General features: G+C 35.8%; 2 protein-coding genes across 2 annotated transcripts; one reads left to right on the top strand and one right to left on the bottom strand.

Annotated features, from left to right (window-relative positions):
• Positions 1-285: 285 nt before the first annotated feature.
• On the top strand, positions 286-1714 carry LOC137813728 (protein VERNALIZATION 3-like). The gene is made up of 4 exons (XM_068616136.1): positions 286-621; positions 726-787; positions 978-1018; positions 1203-1714. The coding sequence occupies exons 1-4, from the start codon at positions 427-429 to the stop codon at positions 1421-1423; spliced, it is 519 nt and encodes a 172-aa protein (XP_068472237.1). The 5' UTR covers positions 286-426; the 3' UTR covers positions 1424-1714.
• Positions 1715-17729: 16015 nt separating this feature from the next.
• LOC137813727 (uncharacterized) lies at positions 17730-20621 on the bottom strand. The gene is made up of 2 exons (XM_068616135.1): positions 20480-20621; positions 17730-18631 (listed from the first exon to the last, which is right to left on the bottom strand). Exon 2 carries the CDS (start codon positions 18549-18551, stop codon positions 17982-17984), a length of 570 nt encoding a protein of 189 aa, XP_068472236.1. The 5' UTR covers positions 18552-18631; positions 20480-20621; the 3' UTR covers positions 17730-17981.
• Between the last annotated feature and the right edge of the window lie 6392 nt (positions 20622-27013).

Genomic DNA, 27013 nt, shown 5'->3' with positions numbered 1-27013 from the left:
CTCTCTCTTAAACTTCAATTAACTAAAGAAAAATGATGCTTTTGATAATTTTTAGAGTTTTATATAATTCCTGATAAGATGGATTTAAAAATAAATATATATAATAAAAATAGATTAATAATTATATTATATGAAAAAAATATTAAAAAAAGTTGTAATGTAATTATATAAAAATAATGAATTTTGAATGTATCATTGTCTTTAGCTAAAAACTGGAAAGAAAAAGTGGAAGAGCACCTGTTGAGTTTCTGAGAGGAAACATTATCGTACAAGCTAGAGAATCCATGGGGAGAAGTGATGAAAAAAATGAAGAATCTATTGATGGGAACAGCACCAAAAGCAGATGCCAAGAGGGAAATATATATAGGGTATGATCATGTATGCATTATTAAGCACAACACCAAACAAGCATATATCTTCTAAATCATGGCACGAGAGGATCCTCTTGCTATTGGGGGTGTGATAGGGGATGTTCTGAACCCTTTTACAAGCTCAGTTTCTCTCACAGTTTCCATCAACAACAGAGCCATTAGCAATGGCTATGAACTCAGGCCCTCTCTAGTTGTTAACCGCCCTAGAGTTACTGTAGGTGGTGATGACCTAAGGATCTTCTACACTCTGGTAAGAACTGCTAATTAACTACCTAAACACCACAAACCCTTAATTAATTATGTTATTAACAACTATAGCTGCATGTTTTCTGCATAAATTTATCGTTGAATCAGGTTATGGTAGATGCAGATGCACCTAGCCCTAGTAACCCCGTCTTGAGGGAATACATGCACTGGTTAGTTAGTTATCTGTGCTTCTTTATCCCGATTTCTATCAGGTTTTACTGTCAGAACCGGTGAAATGCAGAAAAATTTGGTGACATATTGATGTAATAAAGTCTATGCTCAACTGATTTATAAAAACAATTATGACATATATAATATATTGTACTTTTGTTTGTAATATTCTCTGTTGAACAATGGCAGGATGGTGACAGATATTCCAGCAACCACAAATGCAAGCTTTGGTAAGTCCAAATTCTATGAGTTGTTCATGGCACAATAACCGTTGGATGAATTTGAATTTATTTGAATTTCATCAATCGAGGAAGAAGCTAGGGTTGTTAGTTAAAGTTATTGATTATTATGCATTCTTTATTAAGCAAATATTGCATGTTGGTGGTTTAGACATTATTTGTATGCATTATGCAGGTAAGGAGGTTGTGGTTTATGAGAGTCCACAACCTTCAGCAGGAATTCATCGACTTGTGTTTGTATTGTTCCAGCAATTGGGCAGAGACACTGTCATCACCCCAGATTTGCGTCATAATTTCAATTCCAGAGACTTTGCTGAAAATAATAACCTCACACCTGTTGCAGCAGCTTACGTCAACTGCCAAAGAGAGCGTGGTTGCGGTGGAAGGAGATATTAACGATAAAGACAAAATAATATATATCTATATATATATATATATATATAATGTGAAATAAAGAAAAAATAATAGGTGTTTTGAGTCACCACTATAATGAGAGAAAAATAATAAGTTATAAGAGTTAGAATTAAATAAATAAAATCTCTCTTTTTTTTTATATAATTACAGAATGCTACCATATCAACAGATTATGGCTGCAACGGAAAAAACCAAAAAGAGTTTATGCATGGCTCATACCTACTCAGACCTGATCCAGTAATATTATAATGTATGAACAATATTCGTTTTGAATGAGGCTTGCTACACATTATTACTACCATTTTACCTTTCAATTTTATGATATATTTTCGTTTCTAGTTATCCTTGTTTTATGCATGAAAAAATATTAATTATTTTCTAAAATATATAACAAAAACATTTCGCTTTATTTTGTACAATTTTCAGGTGAGGTGTTTCACATTTGGATGTTTGCTTATTTAAACAAAATAATAATAATAATAATAAAAAAAAAAAAATATATATATATATATATATATATATATATATATATTTAACAATTGTATACGCAATTTTCAGTTGGGTAGTTTATGAGGTAAAACTTCTCTTCAAAATTTTAAGAATTCAATTAACTTCTATTAACGTAATAAAATAGGGACATATGTGGGTTTAATTTCCATTAATAAAATGGGGCATAGAAGTAAATCAAAGTAAAACTGAGTAAGCTACTTTTTAACCATAAAAGATTAGTTGTTAAGACTGCAAACAAAAGTTAAATAAGTTTCTCAACACTTGAATAAAATAATTAAAATCGTATTAGTTAATTTTAGACACTTGAAAATAATTAAATTTTTTAATATTTATTAAAATTTTATCTAGTTTCAAGGGCTACTGCTATGTACTTATAGGATCAATTTTTTTTTTTGAAGTACAATAATAGTAAGTTATCTTATAGGACTTCAAAAATAAATTTTTCTTATGAAAATACAATTTGATTATTATAAGAGTTAAAAGTTACGAGTGAAGATTTATTGACAGGAGATCTATTAATATTTTAAAATAGATATTTGTAATTATTTTGAAAAGAAGAAAAAATGTAAGACTTTTATTGAAATATGACACTCTTTCAGCCTTAAATCAAATCACCTTAGATTAGGTACCGTAGGAGTACTTGATTATTCTTTTTTGAATTGGAAATGTAAACTTAACACGCGCTACATCCCTTCTGAACAAATTCTGAAGACATTGGAATTAAACTGTATTAAACACGCGCTGCAGCTATCCTGAAAAAATTCTGAAAATTCCAACTGCAGTTGCAGTATTAATTCAGGAACAATGTATTTGATTTTGAATTTTTTATTTTTATTTAATTTATATTTTTAATTTTAATTTAATATAATTTATTATTTAATTATATAGTACTTTTTATTTTTATATAATTTAAATATTATATTCTTATTTTATTTTATTTTTTAATTACAAACATAAAATAATGTTTTTATTATTTAAATCTATTTTAAATAGTAAATCAAAGTTTTATTAAAGATTCATATTTTAAAAAGATAAACTAAAATTTTACTTAAGAAAAAAATTAAATATTAAAAATAATTTTTTTTTATAATAGTCATACTTTAAAAATATAAAATAACCTTAAATAAATAACATAATAATTGAATATTATTTTAAAAATATATAATATATTATAATTATTTTTAATTTATTATATGTTTTATTTTTTTATATTTATAAATTAGTTTCTATTAAATGAATTTCTTTAACTTTTATATTTAAGTTAACTTTTTATATTTATTTTTTTATTAAAAAATTAAAATAATACCTAATCAAATTATCATAATCTTTTTTATAATAATCATATTGAAATTAAAAGTATATTTATTGTTCTCATCAGTTGACCTCGGGTTGACTGGATGGACAATCTCCGCTTGTAGTCTGTCTCCTCTTAGTGCACTGGAACAAGGCTCCGTTGAGACAGATAAAGTTATACCTATTTATCACATTCTGACGATCAAGTCAGTGAGAGCATACAAAATAATAATCAGTTTTAGTCTCTAGTATTCAGAAACAGCGTACCTTTACCGGGTGTCTCAAATCCCTTTTATAGTTATCCCTTTAACAACTTTCACCCACAAGAATATAATCTTAACTGAAAGCATTTAATCATAACAAAAAAACCACATATTTACGTGCACCTCATATCTTCGAGTGCTAACAACAGGAAAATATTTTGTTTTATTTGTGCACCATCACTCTCGGGTGCTAACTATTTTATTTCCAACAACTTTGACTTATATTTAATTAAAAAATTATATATTCGTTAATATATATTCAAACAACTTTTATATTAATGTATGACCAAACTTAATATTTTCTCTACTTTAATTACTCTTCACCGTGCTTCCCATTAAAACTGGGTTGAGCTCATGACCCGCCTTTTGGGCCCAAATGCTTGGACTGAGACCCCAAGCACTTCTGTGCAATACATAAGCCCCACAGGCTCAAGCTGAGCTTTGACTTGGCGAAGAGACTTCCTAGCGTTTTGGCGGCTGACTTATATTTAATTAAAAAATTATATATTCGTTAATATATATTCAAACAACTTTTATATTAATGTATGACCAAACTTAATATTTTCTCTACTTTAATTACTCTTCACCGTGTTTCCCATTAAAACTGGGTTGAGCTCATGACCCGCCTTTTGGGCCCAAATGCTTGGACTGAGACCCCAAGCACTTCTGTGCAATACATAAGCCCCACAGGCTCAAGCTGAGCTTTGACTTGGCGAAGAGACTTCCTAGCGTTTTGGCGGCTGATGCGACATTTTCCTTAGCGGGTAGGTGAGGCGCAGCTACTGAATCGTCCCTAATGAGACATCTCACCACACTGAATCTGAGACGTCCACGTGGCACACGCATCTATGACCAGGAAGAGTTGCCGCTTCATTTTCCCTTTCAAATGTTAAAAATCCACTTCTCTTCTTACTCTTCACGCAACCTTCATTCTCAGTACTTGTGCATTTTTTAAACCTCCCCTTCACCAAAAAGCTCTCTCTTCGCACCTCTTCTTTCCAATCATCCATCACACCAGGTATTTTCCTTCCACCAATCTTTATCGTCGAATACTTACTCATCTTACCGATTGCATCGTCTGAACTAGAATTTTCTTTTGAACCATTTTCTTTTCCTTGAATTGTGCTCGTATTTGGTTTGTGTTTGTGTTGTGTTCTAGATATAACTGCAATGAATTACAATGCCATGTACCTTTGGGCCAAAAAAGACTTTTTAAATGAAACCTCTTTCTAAAATACCCGTGAACGTATTAGGAATTTAAGACAGAGTGGTTGCTCCTTTGGTAAAAGGCACGATAGGTTCGTAAGAATAGCAAAGTGTAGGGAAGATGAGCTTGTATGTTGTGATGAATCCTTGGACCCCAAAGGTCCATTCTGTTTCTTTTATGCAACCCTTTTTAAGAAATTCCTTTTGCATCTTCCTTTGTCGATTTTTGAAAAGGAATTGTTAACCGAGCTCAATGTAGCTCTTGCCCAGCTACACCCGAATAACTGGGCATTCATTCGTGCCTTTACTATTTTGTGCTCATAGCTCGACATTTCGCCGACTGTGGAAGTTTTCCTTTACTTCTTTGAGGCAAAGCATTCGGGCCACCAATTATGAGTATCCTTAAATAGTGCCCATGGAAGAGCTTTACTCACACTCTTCCAGTCTTCTTACAAAAATTTCAAGGACAAGCTCCTAAAATTCGAGTTAACAAAGGAGATCCAACCCTTCTGGACGGGCTTCCTTTATACTGGACCCCTGAACCAAGATTCCAGAGTGCTCGACGCCTAGATAACTTGTCCCCACAAAACCAGGGAGTATGCGAATTCTTAAGGAATCTGAAAGTTATTTTTGACACTTCTTTCCTCCTAAACAAATAGTAACTTCCTGGTGTTTTGAAAGCCTATACTGGTACTCCTCGTTTCCTACCTTTGGTAACATAAACTCCAGTACTTTGCTTTTTTTAATATAATTTAAATATTATATTCTTATTTTATTTTATTTTTAAATTACAAACATAAAATAATATTTTTATTATTTAAATCTATTTTAAATAGTAAATCAAATTTTTATTAAATATTCATATTTTAAAAAGATAAAATAAAATTTTACTTAAGAAAAAATTAAATATTAAAAATAATATTTTTATAATAGTCATACTAAAAATAATATAAAATGACCTTAAATAAATAACATAATAATTGAATATTATTTTAAAAATATATAATATATTATAACTATTTTTAATTTATTATATGTTTTATTTTTTATATTTATAAATTAGTTTCTATTAAATGAATTTCTTTATTTTTATATTTAAGTTAATTTTTTATATTTAATTTTTTTATCAAAAAAAATAAAATAATACCTAATCAAATTATCATAATATTTTTTATAATAATCATATTAAAATTAAAAATATAAAATAGCCTTAAATAACATAATAGCATAATAGTTAACAACAGAAAACATTATGTTTTACATGTGCACCATCACTCTCAGGTGTTAACTATTTTATTTCCAACAACTTTGACTTATTTAATTAACAAGTTATATATTCATTAATATATATTAACGTATGACCAAACTTAATATTTTCTCTACTTTAATTACCTTTCACAGTGCTTCCCATTAAAATTGGGCTGAGCTCATGAGCCGTCTTTTGGACCTAAAGTCAAGCCGACCATACCCAAATGCTTGGACCGAGGTCCCGAGCACTCCTGTCCAGTACATAAGCCCCCTAGGCTCAAGCTGAGCTTTGACTTGTCGAAAAGGCTTCATAGCATTTTGGTGGCTGACGCTACGTTTTCCCTAGCGAGTAGGTGAGGCACAACTACCGAAGCGTCCCTGACAAGACATCTCACAACAATGAATCTGATATGTCCACGTGGCACGCACATCTATGACCAGGAAGAGTTCCCGCTTCATTTCCCCTTTTAAACGTTAAAAATCCATTTCTCTTCTTACTCTTAACGCAACCTTCATTTCTCAATACTTGTGCATTTTTCAAACCTCCCCTTCTTCAAAAAGCTCTCTCTTCGCACGTCTTCTTTCCAATCAGTCATTACACCAGGTAATTTCCTTCCACCAATCTTTATCGTCGAATACTTACTCCTTTTACCGATTGCATCGTCTGAACTAGAATTTTCTTATGATCCATTTTCTTTTCCCTAAACTGTGCTCGTATCTTGTTTGTGTTTGTGTTGTGTTCTAGATATAACTGCAATGAATTACAATGCCATGTACCCTTGGGCCAAAACTGACCTTTTAAACGAAACCTCTTTTTATACTACTCGTGAACGTATTAGGAATTTAAGACAGAGTGGTTGCTTCTTTGGTAAGAGGCACGATAGGTTCGTAAGAATAGCAGAGTGTAGGGAAGATAGCTTGTATTTTGTGATGAATCCTCGGACCTCGAAGGTCCATTATGTTTCTTTTATGCCACCCTTTTCAAAAAGTTCCTTTTGCGTCATCCTTTGTGGATATTTGAAAAGGATTTATTAACCATGCTCAATGTAGCTCCTGCCCAGCTACACCCGAATAACTGGGCATTCATTCGTGCCTTTACTATTTTGTGTTCACAGCTCGACATTTCGCCGACTGTGAAAGTTTTCCTTTACTTCTTTGAGGCCAAGCATTCGGGCCGCCAATTGTGGGTATCCTTAAATAGTGTCCCTGGAAGAGCTTTACTCACACTCTTCTAGTCTTCTTACAAAAATTTCAAGGGAAAGTTCCTAAAAATCCAAGTTAACAAAAGAGATCCGACCCTTATGGACGAGTTTCCTTTATACTGGACCCCTGAACCAAGATTCCAAAGTGCTCGACGCCTAGACGACTTGTCCCCACAAGACCAGGGAGTATGTGAATTCTTGGCGAATCTGAAAGGTTTTTTTGACACTTCCTTCCTCCTAAATAAATAGTACCTTCCTGGTGTTTTCAAAGCCTATACTGATACTCCTCGTTTCCTACCTTTGGTAACATAAACTCCAGTATTGTGCTTAACCACTTCTTGTTTTCATTTCCATAAAGGATGTTGTCCAGCATCGACAAATCGGAAATGGCTGAACGTATCAGAAAGATGAGAGTTGCTACCAGCCTAATCAAGGATTCTCCAGCTCCAAAAAGGAAGGCCCCGATCGAGGTCGCTCCCACTCCATCTGATGAGGACGAGCACACCAATTCGAGCCTTGGTTTTAAGAGAAAAAGAAGAGAAGTCGCTCCCCCCACTGAACACTCCCACTCGGATGGTCGAACTCCACATCAGGAGGTAATCACCATCCAAGATGCTAAAGGCTTCCACAAGAAGAGCTTATCGGATGTTGGTTTCGACGCTTTCGCTCACAGCAAGGCCTCCTTTCTTACTCCCGAAGACAAAGCCAGACTATCTGTTCAAGGTGAAGACCTTCTTCGTCGCGACTCTTTGAAGTTGTTCAGTCAAGCATTTGCCTTGGTTGATGGCAAAGCGCAAGATTGCTAAGCGTTTGAATCACAAAAGTCCAAGGAGATGTTGGAACTCCGCGTAGGGATGGACAACTTCAAAATAGAGAATAGCCAACTCAAAGACTTGTGTCAGAAAACTTAACACCTCTACACCGAGAAGACCCAAGAAGCCCTGGCTCTGACTGAGGAGAGGAAGAAACTCTTGGCCGAGATAGAGAACTTGAAGAAGGAGATGGCACACAAGGAAGAAAATGCCACCAAGACAATCAAAACGCTCAAAGATGATGCTACTCGATCCTTCTTGGCAGGCTTTGAAACAACCTTGGAATAAGTAGATGTAGTACACCCAACCCTTGACTTCTCCACCTTAGACTCGGGTAACCGTGGTCGATGGCCAATTAAGGGAGGAGTAATTTGAACATTTTAATGGTCTGTAATATGCTAGCTTTCCTTGTCATTTAAACAATTTGAACACTTTATAATTTTATCAGTACCTTACTTATTGCCTCTGCATCGCTTTAATATGTACAACTATTTTAAAACCTTTTACTAATGCATGCCACGATACTTAACTTATCATATAGCAAACTTTGACTAGCTTAAGTATAACAACTACTATCAACACACATGCAGATACTTTATTACTTATACTAATCCATCTCTACCTCTTGAGCATGAAGTAATAAAGATAACTAGAATCCAACATAGGTGAATCTAAGCATGAAAAATCGTGGAGTTCTCACTCAACAAAGAATTAACCTTTTGATGAACTATAAACCCATAACTAAGACAAACATATACTCAATCTCAAATTGCACAGGTGTATTTCACAAACTTGGCCAAGGGCCATATACCTTGATCTCACCAAGCTTTGCCTCGTAAAGCACCTACTTGGATAATCATATCTTCCCGAGCTTGGTTGCCTTATTCCGCGCTAAGAATGATTCATTCATCACTCAGGGTAACTGAACTCGGATAACCACTCGTACCCCGAGCTAACCCTTATTGTATAAGCGAATGATTCTATATCATATCATTTAATCATTTGAACTAGGGTGACCGTTCACACACCGTGTTAGCCTAACTTACCATGTACCAAAACAATTTATCTATAACATCTATTTGTAGAGCGCCTATACTCGGGTAGTCGTTCTTATGCCGAGTTAGGTCGTCTTACCTTGCGTCAAGTCAAACAAATTATTTTGCGGAGCGCCTGTACTCGGGTAGTCATTCTTACGCCGAGCGAGGTCATCTTACCTTGCCTAAATACTTCATTTACATCAATTTTACGCACAGGGCACCTATACTCGAGTAGTCGTACTGATACCGAGCTAAGTCGTCTTACCTGACACTAAATAACCGATTTACACACAGGGCGCCTGTACTCGGGTAGTCGTACTGACACCAAGTTAGTTCTTCTTACCTGACACTAAATAACCAATTTATACACAAGGCGCCTGTACTTGGGTAGTTGTACTGACACTGAGCCAGGTCGTCTTACCTGGCACTAGATAACCATTTCACACACAGGGCATCTATACTCGGATGGTCATACGGACATCGAACTAGGTCGACTCATCGTGTGCTAACTCAAATAAATCAGTTGAACTAATGCACCATCATTCAAGAACAAATTTATCACAAGATGACCTCATTAAAAAAAATCCTTCAAGGGAAAAAGAGCATCACCTTAATCAACACATTGTTAAAAAAGAAAGCATTAAAACAAAATATCTTAACTGAAATAAAACCTAAGATTTGCCACGTTCCACGTTTGAGGAATGGCTCCCCCCTCCAGGGTTTCCAGCCTATACGCTCCATTTCCGAGCACCTCGATTACGCGAAACGGGTCAATCCACTTTGGAGATAATTTGTTTTATAACTAGTAGGGATGTGCTTTCCGCATCACCAAGTCGGAAACCTTGAATGGCTAAGGTCTCGTCTTGGTCTTTTGCCTCAGCTCCACCCTTCTATTCAAAGCCTCCGAGTTAATATGGGCATGTTCATGCACCTCATCCAACAAGTCCAGGTTCACCTTCCTTCCTTCGTTGGATTCCAACAACGAAGCTTTGGAATCGCAGAGAGCTCTCTTGTATCTTTACTGGTATCATGACATCTAACCCACACACCAAACTGAAGGGCATCTTTTTAGTTGTTGACTGAGGGGTGGTGTGATAGGCCCACAAGAATTTTTGGAACTTCCTCTTACCAAGTTCCCTTTGCCTTCTCCAACCTCATTTTCAACCTTCTCAACAGGACTCTATTAGCTTATTCAAATTGATCATTCGTCTGAGGATGTTTTACGAGGCAAATATGTGCTTTATCCTGAGCAATGAACATTGCTTACCCAACTATTGACTAGCAAATTGGGTTCCATTGTCGGAAACTAGGTGCCTCGAAATCCCAAATAACACACAATGTTCTTCCACACAAAATGTTGCACCTCGTGAGTGGTTATCTGTGCAACTGGCACTTCTTCAACCCATGTAGTGAAGTATTCAATGGCCACAATGAGATATTTCATCTAACGTATCGCCAAAGGGAAAAGACCTAGAATGTTTATTCCCCATGTATGGAAGGGCCACAGGCTATAAATGGACCTCAGCTCTTCGGTTGGTGTGTGGCCCCAATCAGTGTGCTTTTGACATTGCTCGCAGCGCTAGGCATACTTCACACAATCATCCTCCATGGTCGACCAGTAATACCCCACTCAGATGACCTTCAACAAGAGAGCTTGTCCTCTGATATGGCTACCGCAAATGTTTTTGTGGAGCTAGACCATGATGCGGGTACACTGATCTCCATTTACACAAGTGATAATTGGATGGGTATAGCCGTGACGAAAAGTTTGCCATCTATCAGGGTATACCTCTCCGCATTCTCTTAACTATCTTAGCCTCCGTAGGCTCGGTAGGAAGTACCTTATCAGCTAGGTAACACTGTTAAGGTGTTATCCAAGTCTCTATGGTGTCGACTTGCAAAACCTCAAGAAACTCATCTCCCAACAACCCGTAGGTAGTTATCCTCTAGACTTTAAGGGTCTCCAGAGTCATCGACCGATGCCTTCTCTTTTTTCTTGAGTTGATCCCCAAGACCTCCACGTGGATGACCTTGGTTGGTCCTCCTTCAGTTGTCCTATGCGACTTCAATGTCTCCTGAATTACTAACATTTTTCGACCTCCCTTCCCTGAACAAGCCAACTTAGACAGCACGTATGCTCGAGAGTTTTGCTCTTTGGGAACGTGAACGAGGTCGAACGTAGATAAGGTTCTTTCAAGATCGTTACATACTTGAGATATGAGGCTAGTTGCAGATCCTTGGCTTGATACTCACCCGTGACTTGCCCAGTGACAAGCAACGAGTCACTCTTCACCAAAAAACATTGAGCTCTCAACGCCTTGGCTAGCAACATCCCCACTATCAATGCCTCATACTCAACTTGATTGTTACTCACCTTGAACACGAACCTCAGGGCTTGCTCGATCAACAACTCGCTTGGTCCCTCTAAAATGACCTCGACCCCACTTCCCTGCTGATTGGAGGATCCATCTACCGAAAGGACGTACTGGAAATCATTGGGATCAAGTTGGTGTCATCAGATGAAAGTTCTACCATGAAGTCAGCGTATACCTGACCCTTGATTGGCCCTCTAGGTTCATACTATATGTCAAACTCAGATAACTCCACCGCCCAACGCACCATCTGACCTGCTATATCGGGCTTTTGAAGGACGTTGCGAATGGGCAGATCGGTCATCACAATCACGATGAAGCTCTGAAAGTAGTGGTGAAGTCGTCGAGCTGTAAACACCACGGCTAAGGCGGCTTTCTCAATAGGCTGATACTAGGTTTCCAGTCCCTGCACTACCTTACTCACAAAGTAAACTGGCATTTGGACCATGTCTTCATCTTGCAAAATGACCGAGCTAATCGCCCGATCTGTAATCACAAAATAAAGACGAATAAGGGTACCTGGGACTGGCTTACCAAGAACAGGGGGACTTGCCAAGTACTCTTTCAACTTTGTGAAGGCTTCCTCGCATTCTTTGGTCCATACAAAACGGTTGTTCTTCTTGAGGCATTGGAAATAAGGATACCCCTTTTCGTCACTGCCTAACAAGAAGCGAGACAGGGCGGCCATGCGCCTAGTTAACTGCTGGACCTCTTTCACATTGGTCGGGCTCCTCATTCCTATGATTGCATCACATTTGTCGGGGTTCACCTCTATGCCCATTTCAGTTAGCAAAAAGCCAAGGAACTTCCTAGCTTCCACCCCAAATACGCACTTATCTGGATTAAGCTTCAAATTGTACATTGCTATTATTCTAAATAGCTTTTCTAGGTCGGCAATATGCCGGTCGTTCTCTTCTGACGTGACGACCGCATCATCTACATATGCCTATACATTTCACCCGAGCATTAGGGAGAGGATCTGATCCATCATCCTTTGATAGGTATCAACGTTTTTAAGACAAAAGGGCATGACCTTGTAACAGTAGCTGGCAAACACAACCATAAAGGTTGTCTTACTCTTGTCCTTCGGGTGCATACGAATCTGGTTGTATCCCGAGAACGCATCCAGTAAGCTTAACAATCGACAACCCGAGGCGTTGTCCACCAAGAATTCTATGCTTGGTAGGGGGTACGAATCCTTGGGACAAGCCTTGTTCAGGTCGGTGAAGTCGACACACATTCTCCACTTCCCATTGACCTTCTTTACCAACACAACATTTGTCAGCCACTCAAGATATTGAATCTTCCTTACGTGGCCAGCAACCAACAACTTCCGAGTCTCTTCTCAGATGACGAGGCACTTATCCTCGTTGAACTTCCTTCTCCTCTAGACCACGAACTTAACTCTCTTATCCATGGTAAGCTGATGACATAGGAAGTCTAGGTCTATCCCGGGCATGTCTGTGGATGACCATGCGAAAGCACTCATGTTCTCCGACATCACATCAACTATCTTATGTTCGAGCTCTTTTCCCAACGAGGGGCCGACCTTAAAGTTCTTCCCTTTTATCTCCCTTTCCTGAACCTCTTCAGCAGGTCCAGGTCATCTCTCATTGACGACTTCGACCTCCGTAATCCACTTTGACTCCCCTACCTGAACAAGGATTGCGTAAGTTCCTTTTCTATTCTTCAGGCTACTCTCATAGCATTCTCGCGTCATCTTCTGGTTGGACTTTATGGTAATCACTCCTCCCTCTGAAAAAGTCAGCTTCATCTTCATATGGGTCTTTGAGGCTACTGCACCCAATCTGTTCAGGGAAGGTCGCCCTAAAAGAAAATTGTAAGCAGAGGACGCGTTAACAGTGATGCACCTAATGGTAATAGTCCTGGTTGCGATGTTATCAGAGAAGGTCGTCTTTAGCTCAACGTACCCTCATATTTCCACCTGATCTCCCACGAAGCCGACCAAGCACCCATTGTATGGCCTCAGCTGGTCGGGGGACAACTGCAAACTAGTGAATGTTCCCCAGAACATCACATCAGCTGAGCTCCCTTGATCAATCAAGACTTTGTGCACTTTCCTTCCTACGGTGAGGATAGATATCTCCACCGGATCATCCTCGTGAGGAGCCATGTCTTCCAGGTCAGAGCTCATGAAGCAGAAAGTGGGCTTCGGTGGATGATCAGGTCTCCTTGCCTCCAGGAACATCACTCCTCACGCATAATGCTTTCATTTGGAAGCTGAGTTTCCTCCTACTGAAAATCCTTTCGAGATGGTGTTCAGCTCTCCATGGACCGGTGTCTCATGTGCTTGGTCCCTAAGAGAGACCTCTCCTTTTGGCTTTTCCTGGTCAGCCTCAAGATACTCCTTCAGGAACCCTTCCTTCACCAAGCTAGCCAGTTGGTGGCCCAAAGCTATGTGTTGCTCGACATTATGCCCAAATGCATTTGTGGAACTCACACCAGGCATCTCTTCTGTCTTCTGTCTTCTGGGGAAATTTCAGCTTGTCTGTTACCCCTGGCATGCTCAATAATTCTTTGTAGGACACTTAGAATTTGGGTTGAGTTGCTGACTCCTCCCTGGCCTTTGTCTTGGGCTCGTCTCTCTTGGCTACGTATGGAACGTACCTCAAGTTTGTTCTCTTCTCGGCCGAGGTTTCGTTGACTCGCAAGGGTCGAGCTTGGTCACTTTCCTTAGGCCTAGGTTGCCTTAAATGCGAGGTGTCGTTCTTTCTGATCACGACCTTCTCTACTTCGATTTGAGCGACAACTTGTTCTCGTACCTCGGAAAATGTCTCCGTTGGATTTCTGATTAACGAGTAGCTGAATGGTCCCGTCGCGATCCCTTGCTTGAAAGCGACAATCATCATATCTTCATCATGTGTTAGAAGTATTACCGTATGCACACTTAACCTATTCAAGTAATCCTTCAACCGCTCTACCTCCCTTTGCCTTACGCCAAAGAGGTCATACATCCTCGGGGGTTTGACCTTGTTGGCGGAGAACTTTTCTCTAAACATCATGGAAAACTAAGAGAAAGAGGTGATCTGACCATCAGGGATCCCACTGAACCATTATAGGGTTGTATCTGTAAAAGTGCCCATGAACATTTTATACCGGACGACATTTGTCCCTCTAGAGATAATCATTTGAGCATTGAATGTCGTGAGATGATTTTCGGGGTCCTCTATCCCCGTGAAAAAGGCGATGTTAGGTGTGATGTAATGAGCTGACACAGGCTCATCCACGATCTCCTTCGAGAATGGTTTGGGACTATTCCTCGCTGACAAGTTTAAAGATCGTCCCCTGGTGGAACGTTGAACATGTTGGTGCAGGCTCTTGCGTAATTCTTCATTGGTTTTGCACAACTCCTCATTGGCTTGCACGTGCCCCTCCATTGTTGCCTGAGATGCCTCAATTTCTGCAAACAAGCGATTTTGCATAAGCTATTGCTCAATTCGGGCTTCCGCTCGTAGTCTCTCTTGCTCAGCCTTGGTTTCTTCTTGGATCCATTATTGTTCTCGCCTTTGCTCCTTGTTGGCCTCCTGAAGGTCCCCCATGGCATCCATGAGTTGTTGTAAGATGGGGGCATCACTTCCTTCAGATCCCTACGGGCCTTGCCTTGTGTTTCTCATCTCGTCAAAAGGCTCATGACGAATGCGAATGGGATCAAGTTTTACCGGGTCCGACGGTGTGCGTCAAATGTTCTTGTCGGTTGACCTCGGGTTGACTGGATGAGCAAACTCTGCTTCTAGTCTGTCTCCTTTTGGTGCACTGGAACAACGCTCTGCTGTGACAGAAGGGGCTCTACCTATTGATCACACTTCGATGATCAAGTCAGTGAGAGCATACAAAATAATAATCAATTTCATTCTCTAGTATTCAGAAACAGCATACCTTTACCGGGGGTCTCAAGCCCCTTATAGTTATCCCTTTAACAGTTTTCACCCACGAGAATATAATCTTAACTTAAAGCATTTAATCATCACAGAAAAATCACTTGTTCACGTGCACCTCTTATCTTCGGGTGCTAACAACAGAAAAAACATTCTGTTTTACATGTGCACCATCACTCTCGGGTGCTAACTATTTTATTCTCAACAGCTTTGACTTATATTTAATTAACAACTTATATATTCATTAATATATATTCAACTAACAACTTTTATATGAACGTATGACCAAATTTAATATTTTCTTTACTTTAATTAACCTTCACCGTGCTTACCATTAAAACTGGACGGAGCTCATGACCCGCCTTTTGGGCCCAAAGCCGAGCCGACCATACCCAAATGCTTGGATTGAGGTCCCGAACACTCATGTCCAATACATTTACTATTTTATTTTTTATATTTATAAATTAATTTGTATTAGATGAATTTATTTTATTATTATATTTAAGTAATTTTATATTTAATTTATTTTTATTATAATAAACTACCAAAAATAATATTTTTATAATAATCATATTGATATTAAAAGTATAAAATAACTTTAAAGAACATAATATTTGAATAATATTTTGAAATATATATTATATTATACTATAATTAATTTTTAATTTGTTTACATATTTTATTTTTTTATATTCATAATTAGTTTCTATTAAATTATTAGATGAATTTATTTATAAAAAAATTATATTTAATTATTCTTATTATAGGAACTTTAGATGAATATATCTGATCTAAGCTACTGAACTAGAAGATGAAACAAAACATTTATGAAAATATGTTTCAAAGTTACGAAAATCTTCTAGCGGTGGAAATAAATTGATGAAATGAAATTTGTGTGATTTCTCATTAATGATCTTACACTCCTGAAATAGTTCATTTGTTAAAAATTACTGGAGGAGGAGTTAAAAGTTGTCTAAACGTGACTTTGTTAAAACAGGTGGAGTTTAAAAAATTAGAAAAGGAAGCAACATTGAAAATAAAAAATTCAAAGAAAAAAAAAGTCCATCTACTACCCATAAATCAGAAAAACAATAGTGTTAATCCAAAAGTCAAAGGTTTTTTAAAAGCTTCTTTCAATATTCAAGTGAGAGATACTCTTAATTGTGAAATTGTGAGGATATTTTATTCTTTAGGACTACCATTTCATTTAGCAAAAAGTTCTTATTATAGAAGTGTATTTTCTTATGTGGTTAATACTTCTAATTTTATCAATTAAAAAAAATATAATTTTAATAACACCCATCACATCACCCACAAACTTTTATAAATTTTCCCCACACTTTCCACTCTATTTAACTTAATCCAAACACTCTAACTCTTCAAATCATCTCAAATCCACTTCCTCATTTTCACTCCCTAATCCAAACAAAGCTTAAGGGTGTGTTTGGATTAGGGAGAATATGTGTGGGGATGACGGAGTGAATGTATGAGAATGTGAGAGAAAAATGTGAAAAAAGTTATGGTGTTTGAATTAGGGTATGTTAGAATAGATGTATGAGAAAAGTTTATACGAGTGTGAGTGATTTGATAGTTGAGAGAATTTTGAATAAAATGTTACTTTACAAATTTATCCTTACCTATTAAAAAATTTAATAATGAAATGAGCTATTTTTTTGTTTAAAACATATTCATGAATTTAAAAATTATAATTAAAATAAATAAATATGTATTAAATATAAATAGGTATAATTTAAAAATTATAATTAAAAAAAATATGTATTCAACAAATTAAATAAAAACAAGAACTTCATAAACTTCAGGTACTTTCTTAAAATATTAAACATGTATTATAAAATTCAAAAAATAAATAAAAAAATATAAATCATAAATAATAATAATTACACAAAATTATATTAATATAAACACAAAAACAAATTAAATAAAAACAAAAATTCAAATAATTTCTTAAAATGTTAAACATATATTATAAAATTAAAAAATAAATCACATCTTATATAAATAAATAAAATATTATTTTTAAATATTAAAAAACCTTATAATAATAAAAAAAATACTATAACATAGAATAAATGAGGATAAATTAAAAAATGTGTCTATAAATAAATAAAATACTATTTTTAAATATTAAAAAACCTTACAATAATAAAAAATAAAAAAATACTATAACATAGAATAAACGAGGATAAATTAAAAAATGACACAAACTGATATGATTATCCCTTTATATCTCTTTATTTTTATTTTGTAAAAATATGATATTTACGGTTCACATGACAATCGCATAAACAAACATTCCTACCTAAGAGGAATATCGATATGTGAAATAATAGATCAATACATATCACCATTTTTCAAACTTATTTTTTCTCTTCTCTTCACCAAACAACTTACATTAATGTCATCCTTTCAACCCAAACATATCCACTAATTGAAGAAAATCCCCTTTTTGTAGTAACATAGATGGGGAGAGTTTTATTGCACTTAAAATAAATCAAAACTTAACAAGAAACTCACATAGCAAAACAAAAGTTGACTGTTATAAGTATCAGTTATACCAATTAAAATCATGCTGGCACCCTAGGAGAAACAAATCAAATATAAATTACTCAAGTTATGTAGTTTTCATATCATCTTCAACCTAGAAACAACAGACAACAAGCTCGGATATTGTTAAGCCGAATCAACTGGTCTTTGGATCAGGCATGGGAAAGAGGCCAGCACTTGCACCTCTGGGCGGTGCAAAACCCAAGAACTTCTGCAAATTTGTTCTGATGCTAATGGAACACAAGAAGTATAGAAATGCCATGGAACAATCAGTGGGATCATTACCCTGCAACCCTCGATGGCTCATCTTCATAATAAGCCCAAAAGGCTTGAAGGGCAATTTGGCAACTACCTTGCCTTCGAAGAGTGAATTCAGCAATCCAAAGACTACAAAGAGAACCAGAGCCACCACACCCCCAGACTTGAACTTGAAGAGAGACAGGTCACGACTCGATTCTTTGAGGCTTGTCTCAACACGATCAATTTTTTTGGTCTTGGACTTCTTGATGTTGATTTTATTGCTGTCTGTCTTCATGGTCTCAAGCTTCTTGGAGGCTTTGTCAATGGAAGACCGAAGATTTTTGTAAGAATTGGTCCGATAGATAAGAATCCATGAGATAGCCTCACAAACAATAGCTGTGCAGAAGGAGATACCCACTACAGTGAGGCCATCAGAGTACTTGAAATCTGAGAAAGGATATGCCATGGGAAGACTTTAACTAAAAACCTACGCCAAAATGAGAAGGCCAACTCGGATCTTGATCAGAAATGTTTAAACGTCCAATCCTGTATAAATAAACCAAACATTTAATCACACCCCTATACTGACTCCTCAATAAAATAACAGAGAAATAAACAGGCAAATTACATTCACCTCTCAAAATAAATGCTTAAATTACACTCTCCCTCCTCTTTTGCAAATAACACTTCTCTATACTATGACATTATTTATATTATGCTTTAGTTTGTTTTAGTGTGAACAAACAAGCCACTTAAGAGATTTTCTCTATCTTGGTGACCCAGCATAAATAACAGGTGTAGTGTTGAAATTTGATAATCGGATATTTAAAATGATCTAGAGGTGGTGTTGTTAAATATCAAAGTTGTCCAACACCATGATGGATTGAGGTAGACAATGCCTATCAAAATAGGCAATTACTGAGATGAGTTATAGGTTTTGATACCATATCAGATTTCATCTTAGAAATTAATTGGCACTATGCTAACAGATATATAAATGACACTTAAAAAATTGAGACAGGCGATATAGGACTTCACAACACCCCCTCCACATATGTCTGCCAAATCAAACAAGCCTATAAAAATAGGCAATTACTGAGATGAGTTATACTCTGGTAGCATGTCAAACTTCATCTTAAAACCAATTAAGCTATGTTGTTCAACAGATATCACACTCCAAGAATTGAGGCCAACGTGACACCTCCAAACAAATTTCGTATATTGGTTTGAAATTGGAACAGCTATTGTCCATCAACACCACAAACCAACAAAAAACTCATGAATATATAGCATTTGACGAGAGAAGAGAAAGCAGGAGAAGAAAGACCACTTCCCTTCCCTACAGGTTTTTGACACTGTTGTACCAGAAGGGTAAAAATACTGGGAATAAAGATACAAAATATACCAATTTACTTGCAAATAAATAGGACAGAGCTATAGTGCATACTAAGCTAACACAAGGTTCCCTAGTATCACTGGCATTATCTGAAACACGGTGATTAGTCCTCAGTAGACATCTTATTTCGAAACATTTTCATCAGTTTGTTGGCTTCGACTCCTGATGCTCTGAAACTTCAGTAACATTTTCGTTATTTTATATCTTTCACCGAGACAAAGTAAACTAGATAGGAGCTTAGATTGATACTTAAATTATCAACATAAAATTGAGGGAGTGAAGCATGACATGATGTAATAACTGCTTGACCTAGAAAGTGTTAGGCAGTTAAATGATGATGAGAGCAAAAATCTAACACTAATAAATTGACATTGTACATATGTACCAACAGGGGGCCACTAGAATTTGACCGGCAGCAACGGATTTAAATAGCTTGCAGAAGATCGACATTCAAACCTATCTTCTTTTATTGCAAAAATTGACACTGAACAAGCCTCAAAATTACAGCAATAAACAAACAACGGAAACAGACCACACAAGATGGAAGGAACAAACAGACAAGTTAAGACTGCAAAACAACCCATCACGAGGACAGACAAATTGGGCTAACAAAGCTCAAAATCTCTATCTGACCTTCTAACTCAGTACCAGTAAAGGCCACAACAACACGTATCAAATGAGATGGAAAATTCCTCAATCTGAACTCTCAAACACGTAATCTATGTGGTAATAAGATTAGTAATACACACAAAAACACAATGAGATCCAAATTTGTAATACACAAAAAAACACAATTCGTTTCAGTCCTAAGAACACGAAGTAGAAAAGGAGCAGCGCTAATGAGCGGCGACTGAGGGAGAAGCCGCCGTAAAGGTTGCCGGCGGGAAGGTTCCTTAAATGGATCCAAATTAAACAGTTAAAGCACAATACATTTGATGAGTATTTTGTTGTTGGATCTGATATTTGCGTAGAAATTTTGAATTTAACTTCTCTTTTACCTGTCTATTGGCGGAGGTCTCGGTTTGGAAGACGCACACACGGTTGTAGGGTTCCCTGGTGGTGGCGTTTCGACTTCCCGTGTTCCTTCTCCACTACAAAATCAAATAAAGTTAATCATTCAGAGTAGAGGGTGTATATATTACAACTGTTTGGCCATTCAGCACAATATATCTTTATTTCACCAGTATATCTTTATTTTAAAAGTACAACTAATTTTTTAAATTTTGAATATACTTTATTCTTACTGATATTTAATTATTCTGTAAATAAAATTATATAAATATGTTTACTGTTTAAATAACTGAAAAGACTATACCGAACTTTTCAATAATTTAAAGTATATCTTATTAGAAAATTTTATTTGGTGTAAATATTTGAGTTGATTAAATAAGTGAAATTAAGAGCTTTATTAACTAATTTGTCAAAACTTATTTCAGTTGTAATAGTTATCTAAAAATTATAAATTTTTATAAAATTGCAAATGCCTTTTTGAATGTAAAGTTCATATCTTATGTGAAAAATTATTTATAATAAATGTTGATTGTAATTTAAAAAATATGTAATTAGATGATAATAAAAATGTAACTCTATTCCTCTGTAGTAAGTGTTATTATCTATAATTTTTAACAAATAATAAAGTAATATTTTGATATTCTATATATGAGTGCTCAAAAAATTACAATCATCGGGAAAACTACAATATGTTTGTGTTAGAGATTAAATCAATAAATCTAAGTTAGAGAAAGAAATCAACATACTTTAACTTTATTCGTATAATTTTGTTTAAGTGTTTTTATAAGGTATTGAGATTAAAGTATCTTTTAAGTAAAGGTGGTTATGGATTAAATTTAGTTCAAATTTAAATATTTGATTAGATTTATAATCTAAATTTATTATTTTTATAAAAATAATCTAAAATTTAAATTCAAATATTTGAATTGGATTTTAAATCTAAATTTGTAATAAATTGCATTTTAAAGTAAAATTTATGTTTTCTAAAACAAATTAGCATAATATTAATATAATAATAAGTAAAAAAAAGTAAAATATTATATAAATATTAAGGAAATATAGTAAAATTATAATTTAATAATTCTAAAAAAATAAAAATAACATAATACATAAATTATTAAGATTCAAAATATACGTATAATATTTTAATTAAATTTAAAAATATTATATCCATTTATTACGTTTGCAAAAACTTATAAAGAATGAGTAAATAAAATTTCAAAGAGAATGTATGAGAGGTGATGGAGAGAGGATGCAGATGAAATTGTATAAAAGGTGATTTTGGTAAAGGTGCGAGAGAGAGAGTGCTTCCAAAATTTTATATTAAAAATTTGGATTTTTTAATTTTTAAAATCTATATAAACAAAATAAAAATTTAATCTGGAAATATTATAAAATATGAATTAAAGTAAAAATTATATTTAAAATAAATGAATTTGTAATGGATAAGAGCCGAAAGAATAGAATAGTTTGACAAAACTATATATTTTGTTCACACTTATCTTTGAGTATAAGATCTAGACATATATAAGTATTTTGTTATCTTAATCTTATTTTCCTTTGATAAGCTGGTACTTAAGACATACAATAAGATAATATCTTTAGCATTTTATAGTATTATTATTATTTACTATTAATTATTGTTTTTGTCGGTTGACCTGTTCGTCAGTTGACTCTGATGACAAGCTCTAGTTCCGTCTGTCTCTTCACGAATCCGTCCTATTTCTTGTTGTTCTTGAACATTGCTCCGTTGAAACAGAGGGGGTCCTACCTGTTGATTTCACTCGGACGATCAAGTCAGTACATGGCTTATAAGAATTTAAGAAGTAGTAAGTTTCAGTCTTAGAAACAACGTACCTTTACATAGGGTCTCAAGCCCGTTTATAACTTACCTCTTGTAATAACTTTCTATCACGAGAATCTAATCTCAACTGAAAGCATACTCAACAGGAAAATATTTTGTTCAGGGGCACACTCTCACGGTGCTGCAATAGAATGAAATCTTTCCTCCAGGGAGTGCATAAAATAATAACAAAATAACCACCAGGGTACAAACTCATGTACCAGCATCAGGGGTCCAGTTTGTTTACATAGGCACCCTCAACATGGCGCTACGCTATCTTTCATTATACTTGCAGCCTAACTACTACGTGTCCTAAGACACATGAGCTTAAGTTTAAAAAGAAAACATTTACTTGACCTAGACTCCATACGCACTAAGCACACCCCTAGGTCCACAATTACCATCCGCCAGCCGCCTAGGCCTTATGCATGAAGGATTACCTTAAATATACAAAAATTGACTTATACATACATTTGGGGGCCAATTACATGGCCCGCTATTCTGGCCCAAGAGCCGAGTTGACCTGTTTGTGACATGTGCCGAGGTCCGACCACCGAGTGTTGAGTTATGAGCTCTTTAGTCTAGTACAATTATTATTATTATTTAATATTATTAATACTTTCAAATATTATTATTTATTATTATTAAAGTTATACTTAATATTAACATTTTTGTTGCACGAGGGAATCGATTCCTAAGTATATTATGTTTTATAGAGAATGTTCCTTCATTTGACCATCAAGAGGATCAGAAAAAGAAACGTCAACATCAGAAGATCTCTTGAAGAGTGTGTTAAAGTTGTTTTAGGCCAACAACTTCTCTAAATGGATAGTTTATCACATTTGCATAATCCATCAATCTCGCACGATCCTGACTTTTGTTGGACTTAAAGAGTAGAGTCAAGCCTCAAGAGAAACTATTTTGTTGATGATGTTTGAAGATGTTGACGTTGAAGAGGTAGATGTTGAAGATGTATTATATGTCATAACTTTCATTGCATGAGTTTGAGAGTTTTATACCAAAGTAATTAATCACAAGAGGTTCAGTTTAACACACAATCAATATTAAAATTAACTAAAAGAATTGTTTTTAAATGATTAAAACATGTGAAAAAAGGTTTTAAGTATGCTTTAATCGATTAAAAATTTATGTAATTGATTAAACCATTCTCGATATGCTACAGTATTGCTTTGTTAATCATTTAATATAGAGATAAGAAAAAGATGTCTAAAATATAATCGATTCACTTCTTTAATTATCGATTCACTTCTTTAATGATAATTAACTTTGTTTTAAGTTATTTTCTAAAATAAATGAAAAGCTGAAATAATTGATTAAAACATAAAATAACCTATTAAATCAAAAAGCTTTTTAACTTATTCTCAAATTTTACTAGAAATAATCTATTAACAACTTAAGATAATCGATTGAATGCGTCTCAACCAGTCTTTAATAAACATTTTCATAACTATAAATAAAACCTTTAATTTACTCTTTTATACATATGATAATACTTTGAAAGCGAATTCACAAACATTTATAGAGATCATTTGAGTTTTTTCCATTTTCTAAAAGAGTGCTTTCAAGATTATTTAAAGAATTCCTTTAAAGAGGTTGTGTGGTACGCTACTAAATTACTTTTGTGTTAGTTTTGTTGTGTTTTCTGGTAACATCTTTATTTATCTAAGTTGTTGAAGTGTTTCCAGTTTATTTCCTCTTGAGTATTCGAGAGTTGAATTGGTTGGTTTCCTCTTGGTGTGATCCAATGGTAGGACGTATCCTCTTGATTGCATTCAAAAGTTGATCTTGTGTTATTTTCTGTCTTGTACATGTTTTGTATGTGTTAAGTGCTTCTATAAAATATATAATGAATTCCAATTATTCTAAAGTTGAATAGTAGAGAATGAATGTAAAATCATTTGTGATTTGAACCAATATAAATTTATAATGTGATTTATCTCTTTCTCTATCTCTTTTATGAGAAAACAAGGAAAAAAAACACAAAAAGGGAAAGTTGGATTGTGTTTTCATCAAGTATAATTTCAAATACTCAAACGATAATGTAGTTCATTAAGTGATCAGATTTAACTCTTTCATCTCATGGATCTTATTAGATTGAACTCAGCAACTTAAATGAACCACTTTCTTAGAAAAAGAGGTCGAATTCAAGAGGTTGGGTGAATTGAACTTTGAAAACTTTTTCGAAAACTAATGAAGAATTAGAATGAATTGCTTATAGAATTAATTGATTCAAGCGAATTTGGTACAAAAATCAATAGATTAAAAAATCAATTACAACAAGAACAAGTTATATTCAAACTCGAAAATAAAGAGAGAAAGAAAAAGAAGATTACACAATAATTTTTATACTAGTCCCCTCTTAAACAAAAGCTACATCTAGATATCTAGTCACTTAGCTAATCAAGCCGAGCCAAATACTAAAACAATTGTTTAAAAGTACAAAAAAAACATCAAGAAGTTTGAACCTTACAAGGGTGTTTTTTAACCCCCTATAACACCATGTTAAAAAACTACAACTTCAAACCCAATCTAATCAAGGTCAAACACAAAAATATACAAAAAAAAAAAACAATATCACCTAATTACAACAAGTTCAAATTGGATTTGAAAAACTCGAGGATATTGATCTCAAGAACACAAAAAGAAAGCTCTAAGAAAACACTTTCAGACTCGGAAGAATAACACTTTTAAATGCAAGGTGTTTTAAAATCTCACACTTAAAAAAGTGCACTAGCAAAAGTCCGAAAAAGAGAGTTATATAGAATTTATCCTATCAATTCTAATGGATTAACATTGCGTCTTAATTTGTTGATTTCACTTACTAGTAAACAAAATGGATTAAATGGTCATTTTAATATGTTAAAATAGATTGATAAAGATCCTTCTAAAAACATAGGAAATTTTAGTCTATTAAAAACTCATTTTAACATATTAAAATATTCTCGCAAAACTAAGGGTGGACGAAAAATCCAAATTGCCAAATCCAATTCATAATTATCCAAATTCATATTACTTTTAAGTCCATTTAAATGGATTTATCTCCAATCCAAATCCATATTTTTGGATTTTAAGTCCAATCCATTTAATTGGATTTAGATAAGATATAGATTTGATACATTTTTGCATTATCCAAAATGGATTTTCGGTTGAATTTTAAGTCGGCCCGAACCCAGGTTGAGCCAAGTCAACCCAGGCCCAGGTCGAGCTAAGTCAGGCTGAGCCCTGGTCTAACTGAGTCAACACAAGCCTAAGTCGAGTCAAATCGACTCGGCCCAAGTCAAGCCAAGATGACACGGGACCAAGTCCAACTGAGTCAACCCGGGCCCAAGTCGATTTGAGTCGACCTGGCCCAAATCGAGTTGAGTCAACCGGGCCTAGATCGAGCTGAGTCAACCCGTGCCCTTGTCAAGCCAATTTGGCCTGGACCCAGGTCGAGCTGTGTCAGCTCAAACCCAGATAGATACAAGTTGGTTCGTGCCCAGTTTGAGCCGAATCAAACCGGCCCAGGTGAAGTCGAATTAGCGTGTGCTGAGGTCAAGCCTAGTCGATTGAGGCCCAAAACCCGAGTCGGCTTAAATCTCAATCAAAATGAGTCGGTCCAGGACCATAAGTCGAATCGGTCCAAACCTAGGTCGAGCCATCTCAGTTTGGGCCCAACTCGAGCCACGTAGGCCTGGGCCCAACTCAAGCCACGTAGGCTCGGGCCAAGGTTGAGTCACATAAGCTCGGCCTCAAGTCCAACTCAGTCAGCCCAGGTCTAAGTGGATCTGAGTCAGCCCAAGTCCATGTCGAGCTAAGTTGGCCCAAGCCCATATCGAGCTGAGTCAACCCTAGTCCAGTCGAGCCATGTAATCCCGAGATCAGCTCAAGCCAAGTAGGCCCAAACCGAGGCCGAATCACGTAGGCTCGGGCCTAGGTCCAGTCACGTAGGCTCGACACCATGTTGAGCCGAGTCGGCACGAGCCCAAATCCAACTGAGTCAACTCAAGCCTAGGTCCAAGTGGAGTTGAGTCGAGTGGGCCCGTGTCGAAATGAGTTGGCCGAAGCCCAAGTCAAGCTGAGTCAGCAGGAGCCCAGGTTGAGTCGAGTCGACCAAAGTTCATGTCGAGCTGAGTAGGCCCGGGCCCAGGTCAAGTCTGGTCAGCTTGCGCCCAAGTGGAGTTGTGTTGGTCTTGGTCTAGGTCGAGCTGAGTCGGCCCGAGCCAAGGTCAAGTTGAGTCGGCTCGGGTCGAGGTCGAGCAAAGTCAGCTTGAGCACATGCTGAGCCGAGTCTACCCAGGCCCAAGCCGAGCTGAGTCAGCCTGGGCCCAAGTTGAGATGAGTCAGCTCGGGCATAAGTCGAACCGAGTCAACCTGATCCAAAGTCGAGCTTAGTTGGCTTGGGTCAGGCTAAGCCTAGTCAATCTCGCGAGGTCGAGTTGAGTCGGGTTGGGTGAGGTCCAACTGATTTGGTTTGAGCTAAGATGAGTCAAGTCGATGGAGGATGAGTTGAGTTGATCCTACGTCAGATTGATCCCACATTGGATTTAATCTAGTTGACAAAGTGTATTTAATCTAGATTTAATCTAGTTGAGCCTTCATTATTCTATGTTCGCAGCTAGGCATTTCGCCGACTATGGAAGTCTTCTTATACTTCTTTGAAGGCAAACACTCAGGC

This window comes from Phaseolus vulgaris, chromosome 1 (assembly GCF_000499845.2).
Source record: "Phaseolus vulgaris cultivar G19833 chromosome 1, P. vulgaris v2.0, whole genome shotgun sequence".
Taxonomy (NCBI): domain Eukaryota; kingdom Viridiplantae; phylum Streptophyta; class Magnoliopsida; order Fabales; family Fabaceae; genus Phaseolus; species Phaseolus vulgaris.
The sequence above is the reverse complement of the archived record's forward strand: the minus strand, read 5'-3'. Positions and strand labels throughout refer to the sequence as shown.